A 26,500-nucleotide genomic window follows, 5' to 3' on the forward strand; every position below is an offset into this window, starting at 1 on the left:
AGGCTGTGATCCGTTTTAACCCTCAAGTGGAACCGAATGACTCAAATAAAAAGAGGGCACCTCAGCCGATTCAGTACCCCTCCGAGTTATGAATTCTCACTTATAAAGTTATCTCCTCGGCTCTCGCTGAAGCCGCAATCAATATCGAAATACTTTATTATTAGCAGATGACAGGAGTTTGATAGCCAAACTTAAACTTGCTCCGCTCCTCCACCGTAGGTTTCTGCATAAAGGACACGTTAAATGAACGGTTCAAACCCCAAATCATAGATCCGGGACCAGTGCTATCTATGCCCTTGCACTTTGTAAAAATGCTTGACCCGAAGACATGAATACGCCCTTCGTTGCCTGCAATTGAGGGCAAGAGTCTGTCATGGCTTCGGAAATTAACAGTCGCTTCACAAGCATCTGTTCGGAATGACTGCTCTAAAGGCCATAAGAACCAAGGAAGCCCCAGTGTTCATGTATCAATCTAAACTGAATGTGGCGCAGCAGTCACGTAAAACTCTTCTACATAACATTTTGAGTTTATATGCCTCCAACACGATATCATTCTTAGCCTTTATTTAATTGACTGTCTGATAAATCAAAAATAATGGCGTAAATACATTTGTAATTTTCAAGGGGTGTTTCTAAATATCCAGAATCATTCCGTTGAAACGTTCTATGTAGGTTAGGCAGGGTTGGAGCCACGTGAAGAAAAGACATGCCCAGCGCAGGATTGCTAAACTCCATATTGTTCCTTCAAAGAATAGGAGATGCACAGTGGCAGAGCTTTACATTTGAACACAAGGCCTACCATGCAATATCAGCTGATGACAATATTACATACAGTACAAGTGTATAGTCTGTCAATTATGGAATCAGAAGCAGCAGGGCACATGATTTACAAGAGCCACTCACAGTCAACCACATGGTGACAAGCGTTAAGGCACCGCCATGGTTTGAACATGTAATATACAGAACTGACTCTTAATAAAGTGCAAGGATGGGACACTTACCTTCCTTTCTTTGTAGTGCTTAAACATCCGTAGACAGTGCTCAACGATGAAAAGGAGATAAATGCCTGCAAGGGCAACCAGCCCTTTCATGACTGGATCATAGATTTCTAAAAAACCCTCGCCTTCAGTTTCAAGTCCATGGGATTGTTCAGTACTGGGATTTTGACCCGAGCTGTCCTCACCGTGGTCGTGACCCCCGATGGACTGTTAATAAAACAGAAAATACCAACATAAAATGCAAGTATCAGCTGTGTTGATGACAGATCAAATGTCATTTTGCAAACTAAACGCATTTCACTGCAAGTACACTTTTCAATGCGGAATAACACACGCAAAAAATAATGCAAACATTTGTAGCCGGTAATCATATTTAAGCATTGTTGGACCTGGCCCCTTTTGCAGGGTTATCCTCAAACGTTTTGCCCTCCCCGCCTAGTTTTCTTACCATTTTGTTGGCATTAGGACTTTTGGCACTTTACCACTAATAATCAGTGCTAAAGTGAATACGCGCTCTCCTCTAGATATGGTGTAATTTCTGGGTGGTAAACTCCACTCGTGGAGTCAGCTGAGTTTTTCCAACTCTGCGTAGAGCGCAGAGTTCATAATAAATTTTGCATAGTGGCAGGGAGCAAAGTTTTTCCTCTCCCCTCGTAAGCAAGATAAATCCAGTGCTAGGCCACCAAATGGTGAGATTTCTCAAATGCGGGCAGTCGCGGCAAGTGTTGAGGAAGCTGTCACTCGAGTAGAACACCTACTCGAGTGGCAGAAAGAAACTGTGCCTCTTGCGCTGCGTGTAGTTCATTCTGATTTTACAGTGTGGGAGAAACACCAGCCGCTAAATATCAATGAAAGCAGCGCGACTTACCTCACTCCGCCGGTTGCATAGCGGAACTCCACGAACTCCGCCCAGGCCTAGTTTACACCTCTTTGGCATATTTGATTTTCTTGTAAGTTCCTTGGAAAGTGGTATACCATATACTCAGGGCCACTGGAATTATGCAATTGTGTGGCGATTTTTGCATAAGTATAGATTTGCCACATAATCCATCATCTGCTGCATAGTCTGCTGATTTTAACAAAAAACAATTGTTTCTAGCTCAAACCGTTCACAAGTTACTAAAAATACAGTGATAAGTGCTGCTGAGAAGCAGAAGGCCCTTTGTAAAGCTGGACTGGTCACCTTTCTGTTGCTTACTGCTATAGCCTGGAGTTAGACTGGTACTAAAATGGTGCAACCAATGCCCATACTGTGTTTCCAAGTTTACAAATTATGAACTAACAAAGTAATAATACTACAAAATATGCTTCATAATGCCACACAATTTGGCTTTTCTTGCCGTATAATTTACTCAACCCTGCCGTATAATTAGGCACTCTCCTGGCGCATAATTCTAGTGGGGCTGCATATGTCCAGGGCTTGTAAATTAAATGCCGTTAGTGGGTCTGCAGCTCTGTTTGTGCCACCCACAGAAGAAGCCTTTCAAACTGCGTGCGTATTTGACTTGCACTTTGACTTGGCATTTAAAACTACTTGCCAAGCCCTAAACTCGCCTTTTACTCCATATAGGTCACCCCTAAGGTAGGCTATAGGTAGCCCTATGCGCAAGGTGCAGTGGAAGTAAAAGGAAGGACGTGCCTTTACGTGTGGCTGACCTAGTAGTGACAAACAGCCTATTTTGATTGGTAGTAAAAAATTCTGCCTATGGCTGTAGTCGGATTTTAGAAAGTGGGCATTTTTCTGCGCTTATGACTCTTTATGCTTGGCAGCCTGACTCCAATACATGTCTAAGACTGGGTGACAGCTACACTTTGTGCATACTTTAAAGACAGCTACAACACAGGAAAGGCTGGGTGTGACCGACACGGATACATTTGCATACTGATGGTCTTCCTGGGCTGGGAGACTGAGAGGGCCTTCACACTTTACATGTGTATAGGTTGAGTTCAGCCCTCGCACAAAAGGCTGATTTACCCCCTACCGATGTCTGGAGCCACGGCTGGGTTGAAGGGAAGGGTTGTGCACTTCTAAGGTTTCTTGTGAAGTAGCATCCTACATCAAAGACATTTATGATTAAAAGTACAGGGGCCCCTATGTTGGGGAAGCACTTTTGGATCTGGAACCGAACCTCTGTCAGAAGGACTGCTGCGATGCTTAAAGGACTCATCTGGACTGCTTTTCTGCTTGTTGCCCTACTACCAGCTGGTCCATGACCGGATACTATGTGGGACAGGTAACCAGATGCTGCTAGTTCTACAAGTTGCACATTGCCAGAGGACAGTTGTGCTGCCAGGAGCAACCACCATTTTTGTAACTGCCCTATGTGCTGGCCTGCAGCCTGATACCTTTTTCTGTGTGCCCCAGTGTTCTCCAAGGGCTTGCTGGCGTGTCCTCCCCACATCCCCTTGTCGTCGAGGACACTGGGCTATCAAAAACCTTGCTTTCTGCATCTTTCTTATTCCCACAGTAGTGCACAGCTCATCCCACAACACAAGCGCTCCATCGCTGAAGCGGGTTTGTTTTTGCCACAGCTGGAAGGCACGGGCTCCACTGCTTGTGTTTTTGGGACCCACCACCACTACCGCAGTCCAGCATTTCCCGAAAACTAGTGCGGTGTGCTGACTGAGGTCTCATTATGCGTCATTTCTCTGTAGCTGCTGTGACGAAAGAAGGCCTCCCCACAGCTCCGACGGGTTGCCGTAGCAAGCAAGAATCACAACTGGGTCGACGTGGCCGCCCCACCTCACCATTCCTAGCTTGTCCTTGCCCAGAAGGAGATTACACCAGTGAGCAGCTCGGGTTGCAGCCCAGCCATTTACTGCACCTTTCCTGAGACTGGGAGTCGCCATGGTGTGGACCCTGTTTAACAAGAACAGCTCCTCCACAGCTCCTGTATTAAAGTACTGTGACCAAGACCCTTCCGTTCTTCACAAGTCATGGACCACCTTTGAGGCGGCTGTGGGTTTTCCCCGCTACCTGACTCAGAGGGATCGGTGCCTTCTTCCACATTACCCTGAATGATGCACTCTGGGGGCTGCACTTCACTGTATTAGTAGCTACACCGGGCGTCCGCGGGCAGCTACATTTGGCTATTTCAACCGCCGGGTACCCAGTGAGGTCTCCACACGGGTTCTGCAGTTTATGCCTCCCTCACCATTTTCGTACCTGGGGTCACATGGTCTATAATTCAACAACATGGGGAGCCCCGATTGCCACGGGAGGTTGTTGCATCAGGGAGCCTATAAATTACCACTTTGGATATAGGAGGCACTCAGGGGCTTCTGCGGCCTATGATTTGGACATGAAGACACTCATGGTAGCTAGGCCATTGTGATGACCATAACCCTGCTGACAGGAAGGCAGTAATTTCTGGATCCATTTTCCCTTATTATTACTGATGTGTTTATGGTTAACTTTGGTGATCTATGTGTCTTTTCCTAACCTAACTTCTGCATTTTACGCACTGATCTCGTAATGGAAGTCGTTTTGATTCTTGCGTTGTCAGAATGAGTAGTACTATCTCAGGATTTGCATAGTATGCACAGTATTTATGATTCAGGTTGTTGTGGTCTACATTTTATGTACAATATACTATATATACATTTTCATATAACCCTGTGTGGAGTCTCTTTCGTGTGTATTAATTGCATTTCTGTGTAAGTGTGTTGCGGGAACACTTTACACATTGCTTATGATAAGTCTGACTGCGTTGCGCCAAGCTATCAGAGGGTGAGCACAGGATATCTCTGGTGTGTAAATTACTTGCTCCGACTAGAGTGGTGGGTTCTAGTTCAATGTATTGACTTCAGGTAGCTTAACTACTGATATCATGTTAAAAGGTCAGCTTTACACATTAGGGACAAGATGTCTGCTTTCGCTTTTAAACTGTTGTTTTGCACAAGTTGTTGTCCTCTTTCCTACTGTAATTGCTCACATTTTCCAGAAGCCTTGTGTTAGCTAGCGAATAGGCCTTTGTTGTGTATTAGACAACTGATAGTGGGGTTCTCACAAGGAGGAGAGGAGATGGCAGGAAACACTACTTGAGGGAAGAACTTTCTGAACAACAAGCTTTGATTAAATGTGACAACTCAAGGACATACTTTCCTAGCGTATTGTGAAGATGTGAGAACCTAATGAGTTTTCCTGCTCCCAGAGTTTGCTAGAAACTGATTGGTTGGTGGGGACAGGGAAAATGCAAGATTTGTTGCTAATTATGTTTTTTGTAGAATTATATTAGTATGTGATCCTTCAATTATTAGTCAGGAGAGAACCTATAAGAGACCTTCCTTTTCTCACTCAGAAACTAGGAAAGCCTACTGATTTATAGCTGAGAATACTTTCCAGCTTTTGCTAATTTCCACTGCATATTTAATTGGGTTCCTGAAACGGACACCTTACCATACTTATTGAAGACATTCCTTTTTTATTACAAAAACCCTATTAATTTAGATTACGGATTTCCTTTATGGAACTCACTTTTTCTATTTTCTCTATAATGTTTACTAATGTGGTGTTCTTTTTTTGAAAATATCAACTAATGGATTATTTGACTTCGTAAAAATCCTAACGGAATGTAATACTTACTGAATAAATATAAATAAATCAATTTGAATTAATTTGTTAGTCAAATCCTTTAACTCACACCAACTTTCTTTATCAATCCTTGTGAAGCACCAGTTAGACTTTGTGAGGATTTGTGAGTAATATAAAGTATGGCTGTGCAACCTTATCATGTAATACACGTGCAAAAACTGTTGTGCCCAGGTCAGGCTTGTTTGCAAAACCTTTAGATCAACTTTGAGTAGCTGTGGCTTTGAGCAGCAAGGCTTAAAGGAAGTAGTGCAAAGGATTTTGAAGCACCAAACAACGAAATAAGAAAGACGCCCAACAGGAAAGAAATTCGACACCAATCTATAAAAATAGATGATATTTTTATGAATTTGTGGAGATCAAGATGAGCAAAATCCACTGGAGGGTTACAGAGAGATAGATTTTTTTAACGAAAACGTAACGCTCAGCTCTTTTAGTCACAACGTCAAACAAGCATTGGTATCCGAAAAGTTAGAAAATGTTTGAAAAGTTTGAAACAATTGTGTTCGGCTGCTCCGGCCAAACAGGGCGTCCAAATCCAGCAGGGAGAAAGATCGGAAGGAAGGGTTGGGGGGGGGGGGGATGTCCACTAAGGAGAATTTGGAGAGTTACCTGTTCACCAAAGCATTCTCCAGTCCCGTTCTGAACTTTACACCATGACCGACATAGACTTTAATAGAGATGTCCTGATGCTGAGGATGCAGGAGATGGAGGATGCTCAAGGATTGTCTAGGTGCTGTGCAGTCAACAGGAGTGTTCGTGCGGTTATTCCTCAGTCCACAGGCCAGCTGGAGCACCTTTGGCCACAGAGGTCAGGGTTCCGTGAAGTCTTCTTTGAGCCAGTTGCTGCTGTGCTACCGGCCTCAAGTCACAGTGGGTCCAGCAGTATCCCTTGGTGGAGGCTAGGTGTCCCTCTTGTGCGCCCAATCTTGTTATACTTTGTAATGTACCCCAATATAGGCCTGGGTAGTCACCTAACCTTTCAACTACATTTCCGTGCCATTGTACTACATAACGGGTTTGGTACTGACCTTTTACCTAGTTAGGCGCTGCATAAATGTTGTGTGGTTTTCTCCAGAAACTAGCCTTATTTATTATGCATGGGTTTCTCAGAAACACAGCTAGACTATTATCTACAACATCTTCTGAATAATAACTATGTATAAGAGTCCTCCCTTTCGTCATACTCGGCCGAAATGATACAGCAAGGTAGAACCTATATAAACAACATATCTTAGTTGGGGCAGGCAGAGAATAAAGACTTCCATGCTGACACACTGACGCGAGACACTGAGGTTTCTGCATACAGACATCACAGCACGCAGTGGTCCGACATCCCTCGGAGGTTGTCCATCTCAAGACCATGACGGTGTCCTCCATTCTCTCATGGTAGGTTTTATCCTATTGGGATTCTTAGCTATACGCATACATACATTTAGGTACATCTAGTTAGGGTCTGCATCGTAGGAGTATGCATTATTACTGTCATGTATTCATATGCCTGCATATATTCATTGTTTTGGTAATAAGGAACAAGGGAACCCAATCGGTTTGGTCAAGGACCTTGGATAGTCATGAGTTTTAAACACAGTGGTCCCTAGACATGGACAATGGATTTTCTAAAAAAATGAATATAGAACTAGAATCAGCACTATATTTGAGGCTGTCGAGCCGGACAGTTTATATTTTAACTTTGAGAATGTAAAATCGAAATAATGAAGTGGGACACCCGCCTACGTTCTACTAGGTGTACATACAGAAAAGACAAAAAACAAACAGGAAGGCTCAGGCAGAGCGTTTTGCTTGCATGTTATACATTTGATTTGGTGCAAGCAGAAATATAGCGAGACCCCGTTACACATAAAATAATATGCATTGGTAAAGTGTTTACGGAGTACATATGGTCGATGACATTTCGATCCCGTTTGAACATTATTAGGCTCTTCATCAGGACATTATGTTTACATGCCTGAGTAAAGGATGCCTTAATTAATTAGGCGAGAACCACATTCTCGATAGGCACGTCCGATGCAACCGGTATGCATAACCTTCGACTAAGAAGGATAAGGCCAAAATCTAGATGCACCAGATTCACGAATTGCCGCTTGAAGCGGTGGTTTACATCCATGTCTGTTAATCAGAAGTACGAACCTGGTGGTCCTTCCCCTCTATAACATTTTTCTGACACTGTATGAGGTTGAACTGCTACGCTGAACCAATGTTTACTGCTGCTTCTTGTACGAAGGGTAAAATGACAGTTTAAAAGAGCATTTGCGATGCAATAGGTCTCGCAATTACGCGAGTTTGAGCTATTGGCATTGTAAATAACAATGCCTTTTATTTATGTTTTCGTTTTTAAGACTTGAATAAAAGGCATTGTTATTTACAATCCAATAGCTTAAACTCGCTTAAATGCGAGACCTATTGCATTGCAAATCTATTGTAAATCCTTGTGGCCAGTTTATTCTCAAGCACATTTCTGTCAAGGAATTTTCCTCGAGTACATTACTTAACAACTGTAGCAACTCTTCGAGTTACTTGTAGTATACGTCTGGATGCAATGACAGAAGCAGTAAAACACCAGTGGGGCAGCACTCTATGCTGAGTTTTAGCTTAGGTGTTTTTAAGCCACACCCTTAAATATATCAACCACTCCCCTTTGAGAGACCCCCCCCCCCCCTCGTTTTTTAATCCCACTTAAAGCCCTGACTGTACTTGGTGCTCCCACCAGTTCACAGTTCTGCTGTTTCGTAGCACTGTAAACGCGCCCATGCCACTGTGAGGAGCCTGGCTGACTGCTAGACTTGAATTGGCTAACATGCCTGCCACAGCGACTATGTCCCACCCCACTAGCCTGTCAGAGTCCTATATGGAACTGACTGTACACCAGCCGGAGGCCCACTAGCCTTTCAGATGAACTAGCGTGCCTGAAAGCATTCAGTTTCTTCTGTCGCCCAGTTGCCCCAGAGTCACTTCGATGTAAGCAAGCTTAGAGGCAGCAGCTGCGTTCTGTGGTTAATGCAATAAACTTTTAAAATTCTAGCCAGCACAGCATTTCATCCTTCGAAGTCGATACTACAAGCACCAGAGAAATGGCTGGTAGCATCTGTGATAAGGGCTAGTAGGCCACGGATTGATGGACCCTGGTGTGTTGCGTGCATGTTATGTTGTTTGTTAGCCCCAGAGAGTGTGATGAATGGTTAAGTGTTGTGTGTCCACTCCTGGTGGGCATCCCAGGCCGTCCCTCCATTTCCCACTAACGGTAAGCGAAGATACATGGTCCTGGAAGGGCTAGGATGTACAGTAGAAAAAAATACAGTGCTCTGTGATGTTCGTTCAGTACAACGAGCATAAAATATATAAATGCAAATGTCTGCTAAAGGTTGTGCCCCTACAAGTTCCTGCTGCTGGTGTGTCTTGTGGACGCTGAATGTCATTATCATATAGGTAGTATCAGTTTCCTTACTGCAGCTTCACTCCTGTCTAGCCACGGGCCAGGCTAACGGGGCAGAACAAAGTTGGCTCTCCTTAGTAAGATTATATCGGGACCTCGAATTCCTCCAACGCAGACAAATCGATGGCGATCACTCGATCTTTAATGTCTAATTTCCGATTCATTTTCCATGTCCCACACCCTGCTGTGGCGCACGGCGGTGCATAGAGTCAATCTGTTCGATGGGATCGGCTCAGTTCGACAGCGACCTCCCTGGTTCTTCGCGCCGGTTTATTATCTGGTTTTAAGCAAGAAGGATCTGCAGCTAAGTTACAGACAGCGAGCAAGAGCATAATAAACAACAAGGGCAAACGGGTGGCGTGATAGCGATGGCAGTTAAACACACACAGCAGCGTTTTCCTTTCGAAATGAAAGCGAGACATACGACACCAGGGAAAGGGGGGGATAAATAATGGGCATGCATGTGCTTACCTTGCCTGTCCTAGTGCCACACAGCAGCAAGAGCAGATAACAAAAAGAAAGTGCTTACAGAGTTATAAAGAAGACCGTGTAACTCTGTGAGTAAAGGATCCAGTCCGGGTGGGCGGGGCCAAAAGTGGACAGGGCGGTAACAAGGAGGGACTAAGAAGCCTCCTTTACAATAGAAAGCCAGCGTTTAGTCTGAAGTATGACGCAAGCCAATGAAAACATGGGGCGGAGCCTACACTCCACTTCTAAAAGTGTTTTGATTACAAGAAGCCCTCGTAGAGCGAGCAGCACATGCGCGCTGCAACACCAGGCGATACCTAAAAACAAAAAAAACAGAACATCCTTACCTATATTTATAGTATTCAATGTATTTGTTTAGTGTCATCCTAAATAGCTAACCGTTATTTTTTCACTTTAATTGTTCTTTTGTATTGTACCTTGTTTTCTCATTTCTTTAAAACCTCAAACCTTTTATGTAAGATGTCTTTGATATTCACCATTTTTGTTTGGTTAAGATGGTCTTTCTTTTATTTCAATACCTATCTGAAAAGATATGTTGACATCAATTACCGTGTTTGCCCTTTTTTAAATGGAAAACACTTGTTTCTTTTTAAAAATAAATGTTTTTCCAATTTATTGATTCCAATCAGATTAAGGGTATCCAAATGTTTTTTTCTGTTAATCTCTTTGATTTAAATTGTGATTTTGGTCTTGCATTGTGGAAGCTGCGGATGTGTAAACTACGGAACATGAATAACTATATGGAACCCTATTTATGTCAAATCAATCAACATTTGTAAAGCCCAACACTGTCACCCCTAGGGGTATCTGGGCACAACAGGAAACTCCGTCACCTTCAGTCACACCACTGAACTCCCATGGACTGACCATCAATGTGTCCACTTCACCTTCAGAACACCCACCATCCACAGACACCAGCACCTGCTCCCACGAAGAAACTGGACCAGAATCACCGACGACCAGCTAACCTCGTCACTCAGCAACTCCACCCCAACCATCGCAGAAAATGACAACTCCAACACCGCAGCCCGAACCATGCACAGATGAATCTCCAACAGCGCCAACACCAAGCCTCTCAAGAAAAACAACAACACCCATGCCAAGAACGCTAGATGGTTCACCACCAAACTTTGAGAGTCCAGACGCACTTGCTGCCACCTTGAAAAGGCCTGGAGGAACACCAAATCCACAGAAGCCCACAACAACTTCAGAGCCGCCACCAATGCCTACCACCAACTCATCAAAAAAACGAGAAAAAAAGCGATTGAAGACAGAATCTCCACTCATGCACACAACAGCAAAGAACTCTTCAACATCATCAAGAAGTTCGCCCAACCCACCAGCGAGTCTACCAACATTCCTCCCTCACAAAACCTCTGCAACAAACTCAGCACATTTTTCCACCACAAAATCAAAAGCATCTACGACAACTTCGACGAAGACAACCAACATACTGAACCCTCACCAACCATCCCCGACACCCTGAAGCCAGTGATCGACAACTGGACAGCCCTCATCACCGAAGATACATTGAAGTCTAAGTCAAACCACTCCGGGCCCCCATGGACCCCTGCCCACACCACATTTTCAATAAAGCCGCTGACACCATCGCACCCATGCTCTGCCACACCAATCAACCGCTCCCTGGCAACCACCTCGTTCCCAGATGACTGGAAACACGCTGAGATCAAACCCCTCCTGAAGAAACCCTTGGCGGACCCCACCGACCTCAAAAACTACAGACACATCTCCCTGCTCCCGTTCCCAGCGAAAGTCATCGAGAAAGCCATCAACAGCCAACTTGCAACATTCATCGTAGAGCAGAACATCCCGACTCCTCTCAATCCAGCTTCAGAAAAAACCACAGTACGGAAACCGCCCTCCCCGTCACAACAGACGACATCCGTACCTTACTGGACAAAGGAGAAACAGCAGCCCTCATCCTCCTCGACCTCTCAGCGGCGTTCAACACGGTCTCTCACCGCACCCTAATACGCAGACTCCATGACGCAGGGATCCAAGACAAGACCCTCGACTGGATCTGCTCTTTCCTCTCCGGCAGAACGCAGCGGGTCAGACTCCCCGCTTTCCTCTCAGACCCTACACCTACCGAGTCCCCCAGGGGTCCTCCCTCAGCCCCACGCTCTTCAACGTCTACATGGCTCCGCTCGCCCCCATTGTGTCATATGCTGACGACACCCAACTCATCCTCTCCCTATCCAACAAACCCAAAACCGCCAGACACAACTTTCGAGAAGGAATGGAAGCCATCGCCAAATAGATGAAAAACTGCTGCCTACAACTAAACACCAACAAAACGGAAGTACTTACTATGGGTTCAAACCCAGATGCTTGGAATGACACCTGATGGCCGCCCGCCCTAGGAAGCCCGCCCACCCCCACGGACCACGCACGCAACCTGGGAATCATCCTGGACTCAGAGCTTAAAATGGACCGACAGATCAACTCCGTCTCGTTCTCCTACTTTCACACCCTCCGCCTCCTACGTAAGACCTTCAAATGGATCCCCATCGAACACAGAAAGACCGTCACTCACGCCCTGGTCACCAGCAGGCTCGACTACGGCAATGCACTCTATGCCGGAATAAACAAAAACCTCACCTGCAAGCTAAAGAACATCCAAAACGCCGCCGCAAGACTGGTCGAAACACTGCTAGATCTCCCAGCACCTGCGCACACTCCACTGGCTCCCCATCGAAGCTAGAGTCACCTTCAAGATGCTAACTCACGCTCACAAGGCCCTCCACGACACCAGACCAGCATACTTGAATAGTCGACTCAAATCTCATGCACCCCAAAGGACCCTACGATCAGCCCAGCTCTCCTACGCCGTAGTTCCCCGCACCAGAAAGAACATATCGGGAGGCCGCTCCTACTCCTTCCGCGTGACCAGAGCCTTGAACGACCTTACGCTCCACCTCAGACAGATAACATCGCTCCCCATCTTCGCAAGAAACCTCAAAACCTGGCTCTTCGACAGACACCCTCCTTGATAGACTGGAACCTGCTAAAACCCCCCCCCCCCCACACCTCCCAGCGCATTGAGACCCTTACGGGTGAGTAGTCGCGCTTAACAAACACCTGATTTGATTTGAGGATGCCATGTCTCTGTCGAAACGCCAGGTCTCGAGTGTCTTTCTGAAGTCTGCCAGTGCTGTTCGGAGGTGGAGGGGCAAGTCGTTCCAGGTGTTGGCGGTAATGTAGGAGAAGGAACGCCCCCCGCTATGTCTGCGGGGGAATGTTAGCGAGTGAGGAGGAACGCAGGAGTGTGGAGGGTTGATGGAAGTTCAGTCAATGGTTGATGTAGGATGGTTGTGAAGGGCTTTGTATGTGTGATCTTGAACTGGATGGGGAGCCAGCGAAAATCTGAGGTGGGGGGGTGATGAGTGACCGTTTGGGAAGGTCCAAGATGTGTCAGGCTGCAGCGGAGCTGGGACTAGATGCCGTCATAGAGTGCGTTGCCGTAGGAGAGGCATCTGGTGACAGGGGCCTGAGTGACAGACTGGTGTTGATTGGGACCCATCTGAAGTATTCTGTGGAGCATGCGAAGTGTGTGGAAACAGGAGGAGGCAACTCGTTGGCTTGTCGTTTCATGGTCAGTTAGCTGTCGAGGATGATCCCCATGTTGCGTGCATGGTCTGTAGGCTTGCGGGTTGGTCCAAGTTCAGCCGGCCACCAGCTGTGGTCCCATTCGGAGGTGTTGTTCCTGAATATAAGTCCGTCTGTATTACTGGAGTTCAGTCTGTAGCAGTTGTTTCTCATGCAGTTGGCTAGGTTGTTCATGGCGCTGGAGAAGGTGCTTTGGCGTTGGTGGCTCCATGAGCGAGAGGAAAAGCTGAGTGTCATCTACCTAGGAGATGATGTTGAAGCCGTGGGATCTGGAGAGGTCTGCAAGGGGGGTCATGTATGTGTTAAATAGGGTGGGGCTCAGTGATGATCCTTGGGGTACGCTGCATATGGTGTCCTTGGGTGCGAAGGGTGTCAGCCTGATACTCTTGAGTGCTACCTGTAAGGAAGGAGGTGATCCACTTGATGGTGTCTTGCTGTATGCCAAAGTTATAGAGTCTGTTGATGAGGGTGTTGTGGGAGAAAGTGTCTAACACCGCAGAGGGGTCGAGGTGGATCAGGGTCACAGTCTCTCTGCAGTCGAGGAGAGTTCTGATGTCATCTGTGACAGCAATCAGCATTGTCTCAGTGATGGCACTGTGAGGCATCCAGAAGATGTGTTTCCAAGGAATTTGGTGAGTTGTTGGTTGATGGCCTTCTCAAGAACTTTGGCTGGGTAGGGGAGCAGGGAGATCAATTGAAACTTTTTAAGATCGCTGGGTCGGCAGAGTTTCTTGAGGAGGGGTCGGACTTCTGCATGTTTCCATCTGTCCGGGAAGGTTGCTGTGTTGATGGAGGTGTTGAGTATGCTGGTGAGTTCTGTGCTGATTGTGTTCGATCCGGGGTTGAAGAGGTGGTGAGGGCAGGAATTGGTGGGTGCCCCGGAGTGGATGGAAGACATGATGGATGTGGTGGCCTGGGTGGTGAGTGGAGACCAGGTGGTGACGTTTGGCTGGAGTTTTCTGGATGCATAAGGTGATAGAGGGTGGCAGGTTTGGGGTCAAAACTGTTGTAGATTGGAGCAATCTTGCTGTTTAAGTAGTATGAGAGGGTGTCGTGGAGTTCTTGGGAGGGGTGGATGGTGTTTTCTGTGGCTGCAGTGTTGGGGAATTCTTAAGCGTAGTTGCCCGCAGTGACAATCCAGGCAGTGATGGCTGCTTTCTTGGCTTCTCTGATCTGCTGGGGCTAGTTGCTGAGGACTGTTTTGTGTGCAGTTCCGTTGGCGGGTTTCTTCGTGACGCAACATCGTTTCTCCAGTTGGTAGCAGTTGCACTTAGTGGTCCTGAGCCCTTGGGTGTACCAGCTGGCTTGTTTTGAGGTTTTGTAGATTTCAGTAGGTGGGTGACTGTGTAGTCCGTGATCCGGGCGGAGATGTTCTGGTTGGTCTGGTCGAGGTCTGCTGAGGCTTTGAGTTGGGGGGTGGTGAGTGCCTGTGTCCACTGGGTTTTGGAAACCTTGCTCCAGCTCTGGTGGGAAGAGGTGTGATGGTTAGTGATGCTGTCTTTGGTGTAGGAGATAGTGAAGTGTACGATGGCATGGTCAGTCCAGGAGAATTCTGTGGTATGGCTGAATTTGATTGTCACTAGAGGTGAAAATGGGGTTCAGTGTGTGTCTAGCCTGGTGCATGGGTTCAGTGACCAGTTGGATGAGGCCCATGTTGTACAGGTTCTCCAGGAGGGCGACGGAGTTGGCGTCGTTGGGGTTGTCAATGAGGAAGTTGAGGTCGCTGAGTAGGATGTAGTGGTGGGAATCGATGGCCAGGGGGGCGATGAGGTTGGAGATGGCATTGCAGAAAGTTGGTTGTGGCCTCGGGGGTCTGTAGGCCAGTGTACCTCTTATTGTAGTCTGTAGTTGGAAGTTGATGTCCCCCATGAGAGGCGTGGGGTCATCGTTGGTGATGATGCATCTAATGGTTTCCTTAAAGATGATGGTGGTGCCTCCCTCTTGTTTGCTGGTGCGGGCTCAGTGTATCATCTTGTAGCTGGTCAGAGTGGCAATGGGGATGTCTGGGTTTGCGGAGGGGTTGAGCCACGTCTCGGTGATCAAGGCAATGTCAGTGGAGAGGGTGGTGATGGTGTCCCAGATTTCTGTTGGGTGCTTGGAGAGGGAGCGGGCAAGGAGCAGGACACATTGGAGTGCTTCTGGGTTGTTTGTGGTCTTCTGGGTGATGTGGCATGGGATACTACGTGGGTTGCAGGAGACGTGGCAGTGTAGCTAGATGAAGGGTCCTTTGGTTGGTCACGGTGCGGAGGAAAAGCAGCTCTCGCTTTTGTATCTAGGGTCCAGCTCCATGAGTTCCCTGGGGGTGTTTCGGCAGGTGGCTGGCAGTCCAGGGGTAATGGCGCTGGGCGCGGTCCAGGCTTGAATGGGCGCAGAAGGGCTTGCCTTTGGCGCGGCCACACAGCAGCCTTCATAAGTAGTCCTGGGGGTTGGAGAAGATGTCGGGGAGGAGGGATGGCAGCATCCTGGAGAAACGGCAGGAGCAGGAAAAGCAAATAGAATCTTTTGTTCTGGGAAATTGTTGGTAGGTGGTTTATTACTAAGGTGCTGGTTGGTACCCAAAGCTAGCAATAACACTACAACTACAAATAAAGTCCAGTCAAGTCTCAATAATTTAATTCTTGCTCACCCCTTGGTTGCTGGCTCACGAGCAGTCAGGCTTAACTTATAAGACAGGTGTGTAAAGCATTTAATATCACCAAAACAGTAAATAGGTAAGACACAACATACAATAAAATCCAACACTAATTTATAAAAATCAGAAATATTTTTAGGATTAAAATCCAATGTAGGGAACCAGAGATACGAATTTTTAAAGATTAAATGTTAAAACAAAAAGTGCTTAAAAGCATAAACTTCCAACCCTGGACATCTGGTCGCACTTGACTGGGAACTCGATGGAGCGTTGGTCTGATACTGCGGGGTGGTTGGGGCTGGTCGAAATTTTACCTTCGCACTCAGTCAAATTTTTGCTTCTTTTTCTCTCAACATCGAGCAAGACTCCTTGGCAGGCCCGCTTGCAGTTTGACGACGGTGTTGGCTTGCATCAGCGCGAGGCCTCTGTGAACTCCTGGAGTTCTTGGTTCTAGTCATTGACGGGAAGAGGTCTGAAGCTTTCAGCAAGCAAACCTACATCCAAGCAGAGTTGATGTTCAACGTCAGTAGCTTGACTCTCGATGACAGGTCGACCAAATTATCTCAAACTTCTGGATCTTCTATCAGAATGTCCTTTCAGGGTCTTGAAGTGTCCACAACACCAGCCAAGGTTCCAGTTGCTCTGAGTTGCTCCTGAGAGAATTTAGACTATACTTCCCACAATGCACCTGGTCACATCCTTACAAGTCCACTGGATGCTGGTCAGCTGGGCTTTTCTTGGCGGAGTTGATGTAGGTGACTTCTTGATGCTCTTTTGTACCTGTTGCTTTCGGAGGGCTACTCCTCAAACTTTTAGAGCAAGGCAAAATCCTTTTTGTAGTGAAGTTTAAAGTGTGCAGCAGGTGAACTCCTTAAGCGGGCAGTCCTTCTCCAGTCAATCAATCAGGATTTGTAGAGTGGCATTTTCTGGTCTAAGAAAGCACTGTTCCACAAAAATCTAAATGGAAAAAATCACTCCAGGAAGTTCAGGTCTGGCTAGGCCCACCCACAGGTGTGGCTAATTTTACCCTACATTCCCCTAATAGCGCATCTCCTAAATCAATTACAGGGGCTCCCATCTGGCTGGTGGTGCAGGAAGGTGGGGTGGGCCTGGTTCCTGTCCTCACGGTCTTTCTACCTGAGAAGACCATGTTGGCTACCCAGACCCTTTCCAGTCCTGGCATCAGCAGACAGCCGATATCTTCCCACCAGATGTCTTCTTTGTATCAGCCCTGGCCACTTCACACCTATCTGTCAAAGGCTGGCCAATCAGAAGAGGCTGCTACAGAGCTGAATTGGTTAACTTTTGTAAAGCAATTATATTACTTCTTTTCTACAATGGGTATAAGAAATCCAACCTTGGTAAGTTGTTAGTTTCATTGCAACTATTAATTCAACACTTGAATTATTAGTTTAGCTCATTCGCGTCAAAAGATAGACTTTATAAATGTTAAATAAAGAAAAGGAATTGGCAGTTTTTACCTCACCAGGTTAATGTTAAATAAAGAAAAGGAATTGGCAGTTTTTACCTCACCAGGACATATAAAACATATTTTAAAATGTCCCTGCTTATTTTAACATGGCACTCTATCCTTGGGGCACCTAGGGCAGACTTTAGGGGTGACATATGTAAAACTAAGGTAGTTTAAGATTCTGGAAGTACCTTTAATTTCAAAGTTGAATTTGGACATAGTTTTATTTTGAATGCAGCCGGCTTTAAAAATGACAGCAGGGGACACTTAAGTGTTTTAAATCTACTGGGCCTGTAACAGAGCAATGGTCCTCTTCCTGGTTAGCAGTGCCTAGGGCACAATCAGAGTCAGAAAACACCAGTATCAGTCAAAAATGGGGGCAAAAATTGGGAGGAAAAGCTGAAAAAAGTTTTTCTCGCAGAAATGCATAGCTACTGAGGACACATTATTGATTTGGGTTTTCAATTCATGTTCATGCCTTCATGTATACAATTTTCTAGTCATCTCTCTTGTGTAGAAATAAGTGACAAAGGCATATAATAGCATATGTAATGTAGTTACTCTCAGACATAAAAACTGTTATTCCTAAGACCTTAGAGTAACCCCCTTTATGCCATTGTTATCTCATGAAGATTCCCGCACTATCACCCTGGGGGTATCCTGGCGGTTGGCAGGTGTGTGTCTAGGCACACCTCGGGCCTAGTGGACTTACTCGAAAAGCAAGGTATTTTGCTTATTATGGAATTTAAGAAATGAGGAGGAGCCTTTAATGTGTAGTGGCAGGATGTTCCACGGTTTAGGCATGATTTAGGTGAAGGCTCGACCACCATATATCGTTTTTCATATGCGTGGGATTTGTGCAAGTAGGAGTCTGGACGAGCCAAGGTGTCTGGAAGGCATGTGAAAGCAGATGCAATTGTCAACATATGCAGGGCCAGTGTTATGTAGTGCCATGAAAGTGCAGGTGAGTAGTTTGAATTGGGATCCTTTGTGAATGGGGAGCCAATGTAGCTCCTTTAGAGGTAGTGTGATGTGAGTGCAGCATAAGAGGTTGAGAATGAGTCTGGCTGCCGAGATCTGAATGGTCTGCTGCCTTCTGGTGTGTTTTTGTTGATCCTGGCATTGAGGGTGTTTCGGTAGTCCAACCAGCTGGTTTGTGACTAGGGCATGTGAAGGTTTTCCTGGCGCTGATTGGGAGCCATTTGAAAATCTTCCTCAGCATCTTTAGGGTTGGGGGCATGAGGAGGTGATGGCTTTGACGTGGCGCTTATGTAGAGTCTGTTTTCGATGATGATCTGGAGGTTCCTGGGGGGTGGGTGTCAGTCCTAGCTCTGTTGGCCACAAGGAGAGTCCCAAGGTGATGTGCTCTTCCCGAAGATCACAATTTAGGTCTCGTCAGTGTTCAGCTTTAGACACCTGGTTTTCATCCAGTAGGCGATTTCAGTCATGAAAGCACTGAACTTGATACATATACTGGGTGTCTTGTCTGTGAGGGAGAGAATGAGTCAAGTGTCATCTGCTTAGGCAAGAATTTTGATATTGTGAGAGAAGACGATACTGGCTAGAGTCATCATATAGGCTTGAAAAGGGTCGGACTCTGGGAGGATACTTGCAGAACTCTGCAGATGTGGTCACAGGTGTACAGTGCCAAGCTGACTGATTGGGTCCTTCCACTCAGGATGGAGCAGAAACATCAGAACGTGTGAACTTTGATTCCGATGTTGTGTGGATGTTGGATGAGGATGGGGTGGGAGACTGTGCCTAATGCCGCAGAGAGGTCCAGAAGGATGAGCGAAGAGGAGAAAGAGAATGAGTGTCTCCTTGGTCCAGAGTTATGTGAATGTCATCCGTGGCAGTAAGGAGGGCAGTTTACGTCCTGTGTTTGGGTCTGAACCAAGACTGAGCAGAGTTGAGTAGTTCGTGTTCGTTAAGGTATTCAGTGAGGTAAAATCCCCTTCCCCTCGTAAACTTGTTACGAGACTGTACACGCATATGCAGACATCTGCTCCCTTGGTCCAGCCTAAATCACTCCACTACTGGAATGAAGAGCTTTCCGTTCCAGTAACTGAAGAGCAGTGGGAGTTTTGTTGTGGACAGCTAAGAGAACTTCCTCCCAATTATAAACTCAGGCTGATTCATTTTAAATACTTGCACAGAGTATGCAGAATAGTCAAGTCTGAAAACAGCGATTGTGACACTTGTCCTAACACAGATAACTTTTTGGGGACGTTTCCCATACGCTCGGGACTACCAAATCACCGAAGTGTTTTTACATTGGATGATTGTTTTGTACTTACCAAGATCTTGATTGAGGGTTCGAATTGTACCCAAGGACTCTTGGAATATAAGGATTTGTATTATATGTTATGCGGGGTTTTCTCTACGAATAATAGTTGAAACCTTATTGCCCTGACGAAGTTCCCAAGGCACAAGGGAACGAAACGCGTTGGCTGTGTGCCGTTGTTGTATCAAGCATCTTCAAATAAAAGGAAGAAAAAAAAACTTTCTGAAATACAAGTGTTGGTTGCTTACGACCATTGATAGAGTGCACCTTCCCTCTTTTTTTCTTATGAATCTTCAGAGTATACAGAACACCTGTAGGTCTGCATCGTATGGGGCTCAGAGAGGATGACTGCTGTTGGAGATGCGGGTTTTCCCCTGCTTCTTTCTTGCATGTAGCGTGGGACTGCCCGGAGATAGCGGGGTATTGGGCCAAGGTGTTCGTTACGGTGAGCCAAATTGTTGGAAGATCGGAGGTCCCCTCCCCGGCTCTTGGATTATTAGGATATGTCAAAGACACCCCACCCAAGTTGCGTAAACTGCACGCTTTGCTTTTATTATATGCTAAACGCCAAATAGCGCTACACTGGGGGAGGAGGAGGGTTCCCACTCACATGGGTTGGATGGCGGATATCACATATGGGCATGCACAACTAACTGTGTTCTGGGAGCTTGCTCCCCCCACTTCGACCCCGCGATATCTAGGAACCGTTCCTGACATGGGCTCGGGGACAGAATGAAGTTACCGATGTGGTACAGACCGGAAATTCATAAGTTGTGGAGAGGGGCGATGTGACTATGGGACCTGTAGGTGTGCTCTCCTGCATGCTGGTTGCAGATGTATAGCTATGGATGTATGTAATTTGTGTGGTATTGGTCCGAAGATGTTCACGCCAAAAGACCCAAAAAAAAAAAAACTGATTCATGGGCTAATGCATGTACTGTAACCAACCCGCATTTTGTTTTATTGTGACAACAAACTGGCCTGTTTTGTTGTTGAAGTGTTTTGTATTTGTAAAAATGTCAATAAAAAAAGAACATAGCCAGGATTGGTAGCAGGGAGATCGGTCTGTGGTTGGCCAGTGTTGAAGGGTCTGCAGAGGGCTTCTGTGTGGATTGTCCTGCCTCTCTCTCCATGTGCGGTCCAGTTGTTTGCAGTGACGTTTCTTCTGTCCGAGTTCCTCTGTGTGCCAACTAGCCTGGGGTCTTGACCTTGTTGTATTGCTGTATTTGAGGGGGGCTAGGGAGTCAGCGCAGGAGATGATCCAAATGTTGAAATTCTTAATGGCTGTGAGGAGCTGCTGCTGTGTTTGAGTCGGTAGGTTTTGAGAGTACTTGACAATGATACTGTTCTTGTTTCTGCGGGGTGGCCTGGCAGTGCTGAGAATCGATTGGACCAGGGCATGGCGATTAACTTGAAGAGGGTGGGAACTGTTCGTGGGACTGGTGGTGGCTCGACAACTCAGATGTTGCCCAAAGTTGGTGAAAATAGTGTTCAAGGAGGTGACTGGTGACATGTGTAGGTCCCTTTACTCGTGAGAGGTGCAGGCTTCCAAGAGTGCTCTTGAGTTTGGGTCGGTGTGGTCTTCCATGTAGAAGTTCAGGTCTCGGAGTAGGATGTAATTGCTAGCATCGAAGGCGAGTGGTGCAACAAAGTTTGTGATGATGTCGTGAAGTTGGTGCATGGTCCCTGTGGTCTGTAGAGGAGGGTGCCGCTTAGGGTGAAATTTGCTGTGAATTGGAGCTTGAGTGACAGGTGTTCCATGTTGGAGGAAGAAGTGTCCATGGATGTGGTGAAACTAAAAGTGTACTTTTGGATGATGGTGATTCCACCTCCAGGCTCGTAAAGTTTGTCTTGCCTGGCAATCTTGTCGTTGGGGGTGGGGGGTGGCTGTAGAGGTGTCAAGTGCTGATACAGGGTTCAGTTAGATTTCTGTGAGGAAAAGTAGGTCAGGGGCATTCTTGTGCAGCAGGTCCCAGATCTCGGTGGCATGTTTGGTGATTGAGTAGGTATTGAGGAACAAGCATGCGTGTGTAGAGTGTTTTGTGGGTGGTTGCAGGACTTTGCGAGTGTTAGAGCGAGGCATTGGCTATTGTCGGTGCGGTGAGTGTTGGTTGAGGGCAAATGCATGAAAACTTGCAGGAAGCACAGGAGAATGCTACCTCGTGTTGTGTGGTGCAGCGAGGCAGCATCGTGTGAAGCATGTTGAGGGCACGGAGGGTCGCTGAATAATAGCGGCAGGATAGTGGTAAAACATGGTTCCTAGCACTGTGCCTGGTTCAGGCGTGGACATGGGCAGATGGACTTGCCTTTTGCATGCCAGCAGTGCGCCTGCAGCTTGTCCACGCTATGGCAGCCATTAAGTAGATCCTGAACGGGGTGAAGAGAGATGTCACTTCCTGTGCTAGTGGATGATGGAAAATCCAGTGATGTCACTTCCTGTGCGGATGGATGATGGAAAAGACTCTTCAATGTATGTTTTCTTTGCTCACTCTTTAATCCTTTATCAAAACACAAACTATTTCTAACTTAGTCCATTATTTTGCTCTTCATCTCAAAGTTTTGAATAGTCCTGATTTTGATCTATGGTTTGTGCTTTTATTAACACATCAGGAGGACACATTCCTGCTTTGCTCATCTTGAACACATACTTGAGGGTTGACAATAATTCTCTTTACCTGCTTCATCTGACTATATCCAGTAAGTAAATTCCTTGGATCGTAACTTGTAAGGTCTACAAACAAGTTTTTGTAGGTATGTTTAAAAGACTGTCAGTTTGATGGAGCTTTCTGGTATTGTTAGTAATACATTAAAATAATTAGCCTGTAGTTCATGTCTTATATTAATATGTGACTGCATTAATTTTAGTCTGAAAAAAGTCTAACATGGTTAACTCCCTAATATTGCTTTTCACTGCAAAAAGGTAGGCTTGGCATTGAGTTACTACCTTATTCATTTTGGCAACATGTAATTTTGTTTCCTTATATCTTGTTCAATTGTAGTTTGGGAGAGAGTTCATATAATATGTCTACCAATGTTTATATCCATGAGGCTTCCTTTTGGGAGAATTCAAAGATTTCTGTTTTTTCAGTGATCGAGGTAATGTCTATAAATAAGCTCATTTTCAAATTTGTTACTTTTTAAATTTTTTATTAAAGACTATTTTTGTTGGTGCATAATTCAAGGGACATGGCGGCGGTATTTAAAACGTATGAAAGAACTTGCATACTCATTTTTTAGAATCAATCTTTTTTATTAAGTGAGGCATCTGCAAATTACACAGCTCAACTGCCTACATACTGCGGCCGGCAGAGCAAAGCAAGGTAGACCATACACAGCGCATGGGTCTACAGCCCGGAGGGCGACCCCGCAAGAAGCTGATGAAGCACGGGCCAGGCCCAACAGGCAATAGCTCATGTATCACATTTATCTACAAAAGTCAAAACAAAGAAACCCCCCCCCCCACCCTCCCCACCCATTCCGCATCAGTCACTACCCCCTACCCCGGGTACCCACAAGTCAACAACCTGGATCAAAGAGGAGTCAAGCCTCCCCAGCGGCCCCCACCGGTTCCAAAGGGATAAGCTGAAGAATCTGAAAATATTTGGAGCACATAACTGCGCGCAACTCCTTCGACAGAAGTCGCAAGAAAGGGCCCCAAAGCTTCACACAGTCCGTGCCCTTCCCATCCAACCGAAGTGATAGACGTTCCATCGCCAGCAGATGCCACAGTCTCCGAAGCCAGTCTCGCGGTTCTGGCACAGCCGGAGAGCCCCACTCTGCCAACAGAAAGTGCCGCGCCGCGAGCAACGCCAACGCAATCTGCCGACCCCTCAATGTGCGCAAGGGAAAAGACTTGGTATGAGGGAGGCCCAACAGTGCGTGCACAGGTTCCCGCGGCAGGTGGATCTGAAACACCTAATCAAGATCATCCAGGACCACCGCCCAGTACCGCACCAGCTTTGGACAGCGCCACTCAGGTGTATGAGAGTGCCAGAGTGTCCACACCCCCGCCAGCAGAGACCAGATTTAGTAGGGTCCCACGACTGAATGCACGCCGGGGTATAATACCAGTAGGCCGCCACCTTATGAGCGGATTCTGCCCCCGCCGTGTGATGAGCGCGATAGAAAACCTGCTCCCATTCCTTGCTCGTTAACGGCCGCCCCAACTCAGTCTCCCAACGCACCTGCGCCCCGGACCGCCGCTGCCTAGGCCGCGCGATTATCAGTGCATATAGTTCTGAAATGAGCTTCCGATCATCTTTCTTATAGACCAACCAGCGCTCAAAAGCAGTCAGGGGCCGGGACATCAGAGCGAAGTTGGAGGGGAGGGTCACCCAATGTGCCAACTGCGTGTAGTGGTAAGCGTCGGTGCTCGGCAACTCAAAATACTCTTTGCGCAGCCGGGCGAACGGGATCACCCCATCTGGTTCCAAAAGGGAGCCCACCCTCTTACACCCCTCTTCTCGCCAGCGCTGGAAAACAGGGGACGCACACCCCGGTGGAAAATCAGGGTTGTCCACGATAGGGGTCATAGGGGAGGGGAACGTGGTCCACCCCTTAGAGTGCGCTAACTGATCCCACACTCTAAGAGTCGGGGAGGTCACCGAGGAGTACAGACCCCATGCTCTATGCTTCCGCGGAAGCCAAAGCTCCCGCCAAATATTACGACCAGCGACCGTCTGATCCATGAAAAGCCAATGCTTGCTGGATGTAGGTCGGTTCCACTCCGTAATAAATCGGAGACAAGAGGCCTGATAATACGCCCGCAGGAGCGGAAAACCCAACCCTCCGGCGGCTTTCGGCGACGTAACAATCGGTAAGGCTAGTCTCGGCCTCCTATTCTGCCACAAAAACTTATTAAGCAGGTCTTGTAACTTGCGGAGGGTGCCTGGTGGTGGCTGCGCCGGGAGCATCTGGAACACAAAGGACCCTCGGCAGCACAGTCATCTTTACCGCCCCCAGCCGCCCATACCAAGTCAGGCCAAGACGGGACCAATCAGAGAGTGACTTAGCGGTGTGTTCTACCAACAGCTTGTAATTGAGTTGGGCCGTCTGGGCAACAGAAGGGGTCAAGCGGATACCCAGGTAGGGAAGGTCAGAGTGCACCCACTGGACGGCAAAATCCCGCTGTAAATCAGCGATCTCATCTTCAGGGATAGAAAGATTGACCACCAGCGATTTGGAAAAGTTGACTTTGAATCCTGCCACCAAGCCAAAAGCATGGAGCTCTCGCGTCAGATACCGCAAGGTGGTACGCGGCTGAGTGAGAGAGAGGATAACATCGTCCGCGTAAAGACTAATTTTATGAACGTCAGCAACGAACTTAATACCCTCAGTGTCCGGGTTGGAGCGTAAGCGCTGAGCAACGGGCTCCATATAGAGCGCAAACAAGAGCGGCGACAGGGGGCATCCTTGCCGCGTCCCTCTAGAGATGGGGAAGAGGGAAGACCGGCACCCGTTCACCCTCACCGGTGCTCTAGGAGCAACATAGAGACAATGCACCCAGCGAAGAAAGTGCTCTCTAAAACCAAATGCGCGCAAAACAGCAAACATGTATTACCAGTCTACACGATCAAAGGCCTTCTCGGCGTCTATGGAAAGAAGACAAGCTTGGGTCCGAGATCAGTGAACCAGATCAATAAGATGAAGGATACGTTTGGTGTTATCATCGCCTTGCCGCGTGGGGATGAAACCGGATTGATCCGGATCTATGAGACCATCCATCAGCGGACTGAGACGCGCCGCCAAGATACTCACGAACAATTTAGCGTCAATATTTAGTAGGGAGATTGGCCTATAGGAGCCACAATCCCGCGGGTCCTTTCCAGGTTTAAGAATGACCGTAATTGCGGCTTCCGACATAGTGGGGGTAACCTCCCCCATCTCCAGAAAAGAGTTAAAAAGATGTGTTAAAAGCGGAGCTAGCTCAGCGCATAAGGTCTTAAAGAACAAAGCGGTGAAAACATCTGGGCCGGGTGATTTGGCAACCTTAAGACGGGCTATCGCTGATATAACTTCTTCAATCCGGATGTCGGACTCCAACGAGTCCGCCGATGAGGCAAACAGCGGCTCAATACTGCAGGAGGCAAGATAAGCCTCCCGGTCCGCCAACCCAGTCTCCTCCCTAGTATACAAGCGCTGATAAAAACTACGAAAGGAGTCGACAATCAGGGCGTCTGTGGTCTGCTCCACCGCCTGAGAGTCCCGAACGGAGTAAATCGCAGTCTGCTGCGTGGACGCGCGGAGCCTATGGGCCAGTAAGCGCCCCCCCTTATCCCCGCTGAGGTAAAACTTATGGCGCAGCCGCAAAAGCGCATACTCAGCCCTGTCGAGATCCAGATGTTTCAGCATGCGTCAATTAGTTTCAAGCTCTCTCCACACCCTAGGCACACCGGTGCGCTTATGAATAGCCTCCAGCGCTCCCACCTCTCGCTCCAACTCCGCCCTCTTATCCCTACGCAGACACGCAAACGCGGCTGCCAGCGCTATGAACTCCCCCCGGACCACCAGCTTGAGGGCCTCCCAAACCGCCGCTAACGGCGTAGTCCCTTGGTCATTAACAGCCAGGTAAGCCACAATTGCGTCCCGAATGAGAGTAATCACGGATTCCGAGCTAAGCAGAGAATCGCGGAGGCGCCAACCAGAAGAGGGGGGGGGGGGGGCGCCGCTGGAGAGCTGAGCTGCACCGAGATGAGAGCATGATCGGACAGTGAACGGGGAGTGATGCCCGCGTCAGCCAGGTAGGGCAAAAGGGAGGTGGAAGCGAAGAAGTGGTCAAGGCAGGTGTAAGTTTTATGCGCTGCCGAATAGAAAGTATAATCATGCTCAGTAAGATGCTGTACGCGCCAAACATCATGCAGCCCGCCATCACTCAACCATTGTCTCCCCCCCTGCGAGAGAGCACCCGTCTGATGTGATCGCTGCTCCGCCCTATCCAAGCCCGCATCCATC

General features: G+C 47.3%; 1 protein-coding gene across 9 annotated transcripts in view; it reads right to left on the minus strand.

Moving 5' to 3' along the window:
• Nucleotides 1-26,500, minus strand: part of SLC39A10 (solute carrier family 39 member 10) — a 449,258-nt gene that overhangs the window by 188,850 nt on the left and 233,908 nt on the right. For all 9 annotated transcript variants that reach the window (XM_085648771.1, XM_085648766.1, XM_085648773.1 and 6 more), the window contains one exon: nucleotides 1,002-1,205. In XM_085648771.1, coding sequence (XP_085504897.1) covers nucleotides 1,002-1,205 — 204 coding nt within the window. The remainder of the gene's footprint in view (nucleotides 1-1,001; nucleotides 1,206-26,500) is intronic.

The sequence above is a fragment of the Triturus cristatus genome, chromosome 3_2, assembly GCF_964204655.1.
Source record: "Triturus cristatus chromosome 3_2, aTriCri1.1, whole genome shotgun sequence".
NCBI classification, from domain to species: Eukaryota; Metazoa; Chordata; class Amphibia; order Caudata; family Salamandridae; genus Triturus; species Triturus cristatus.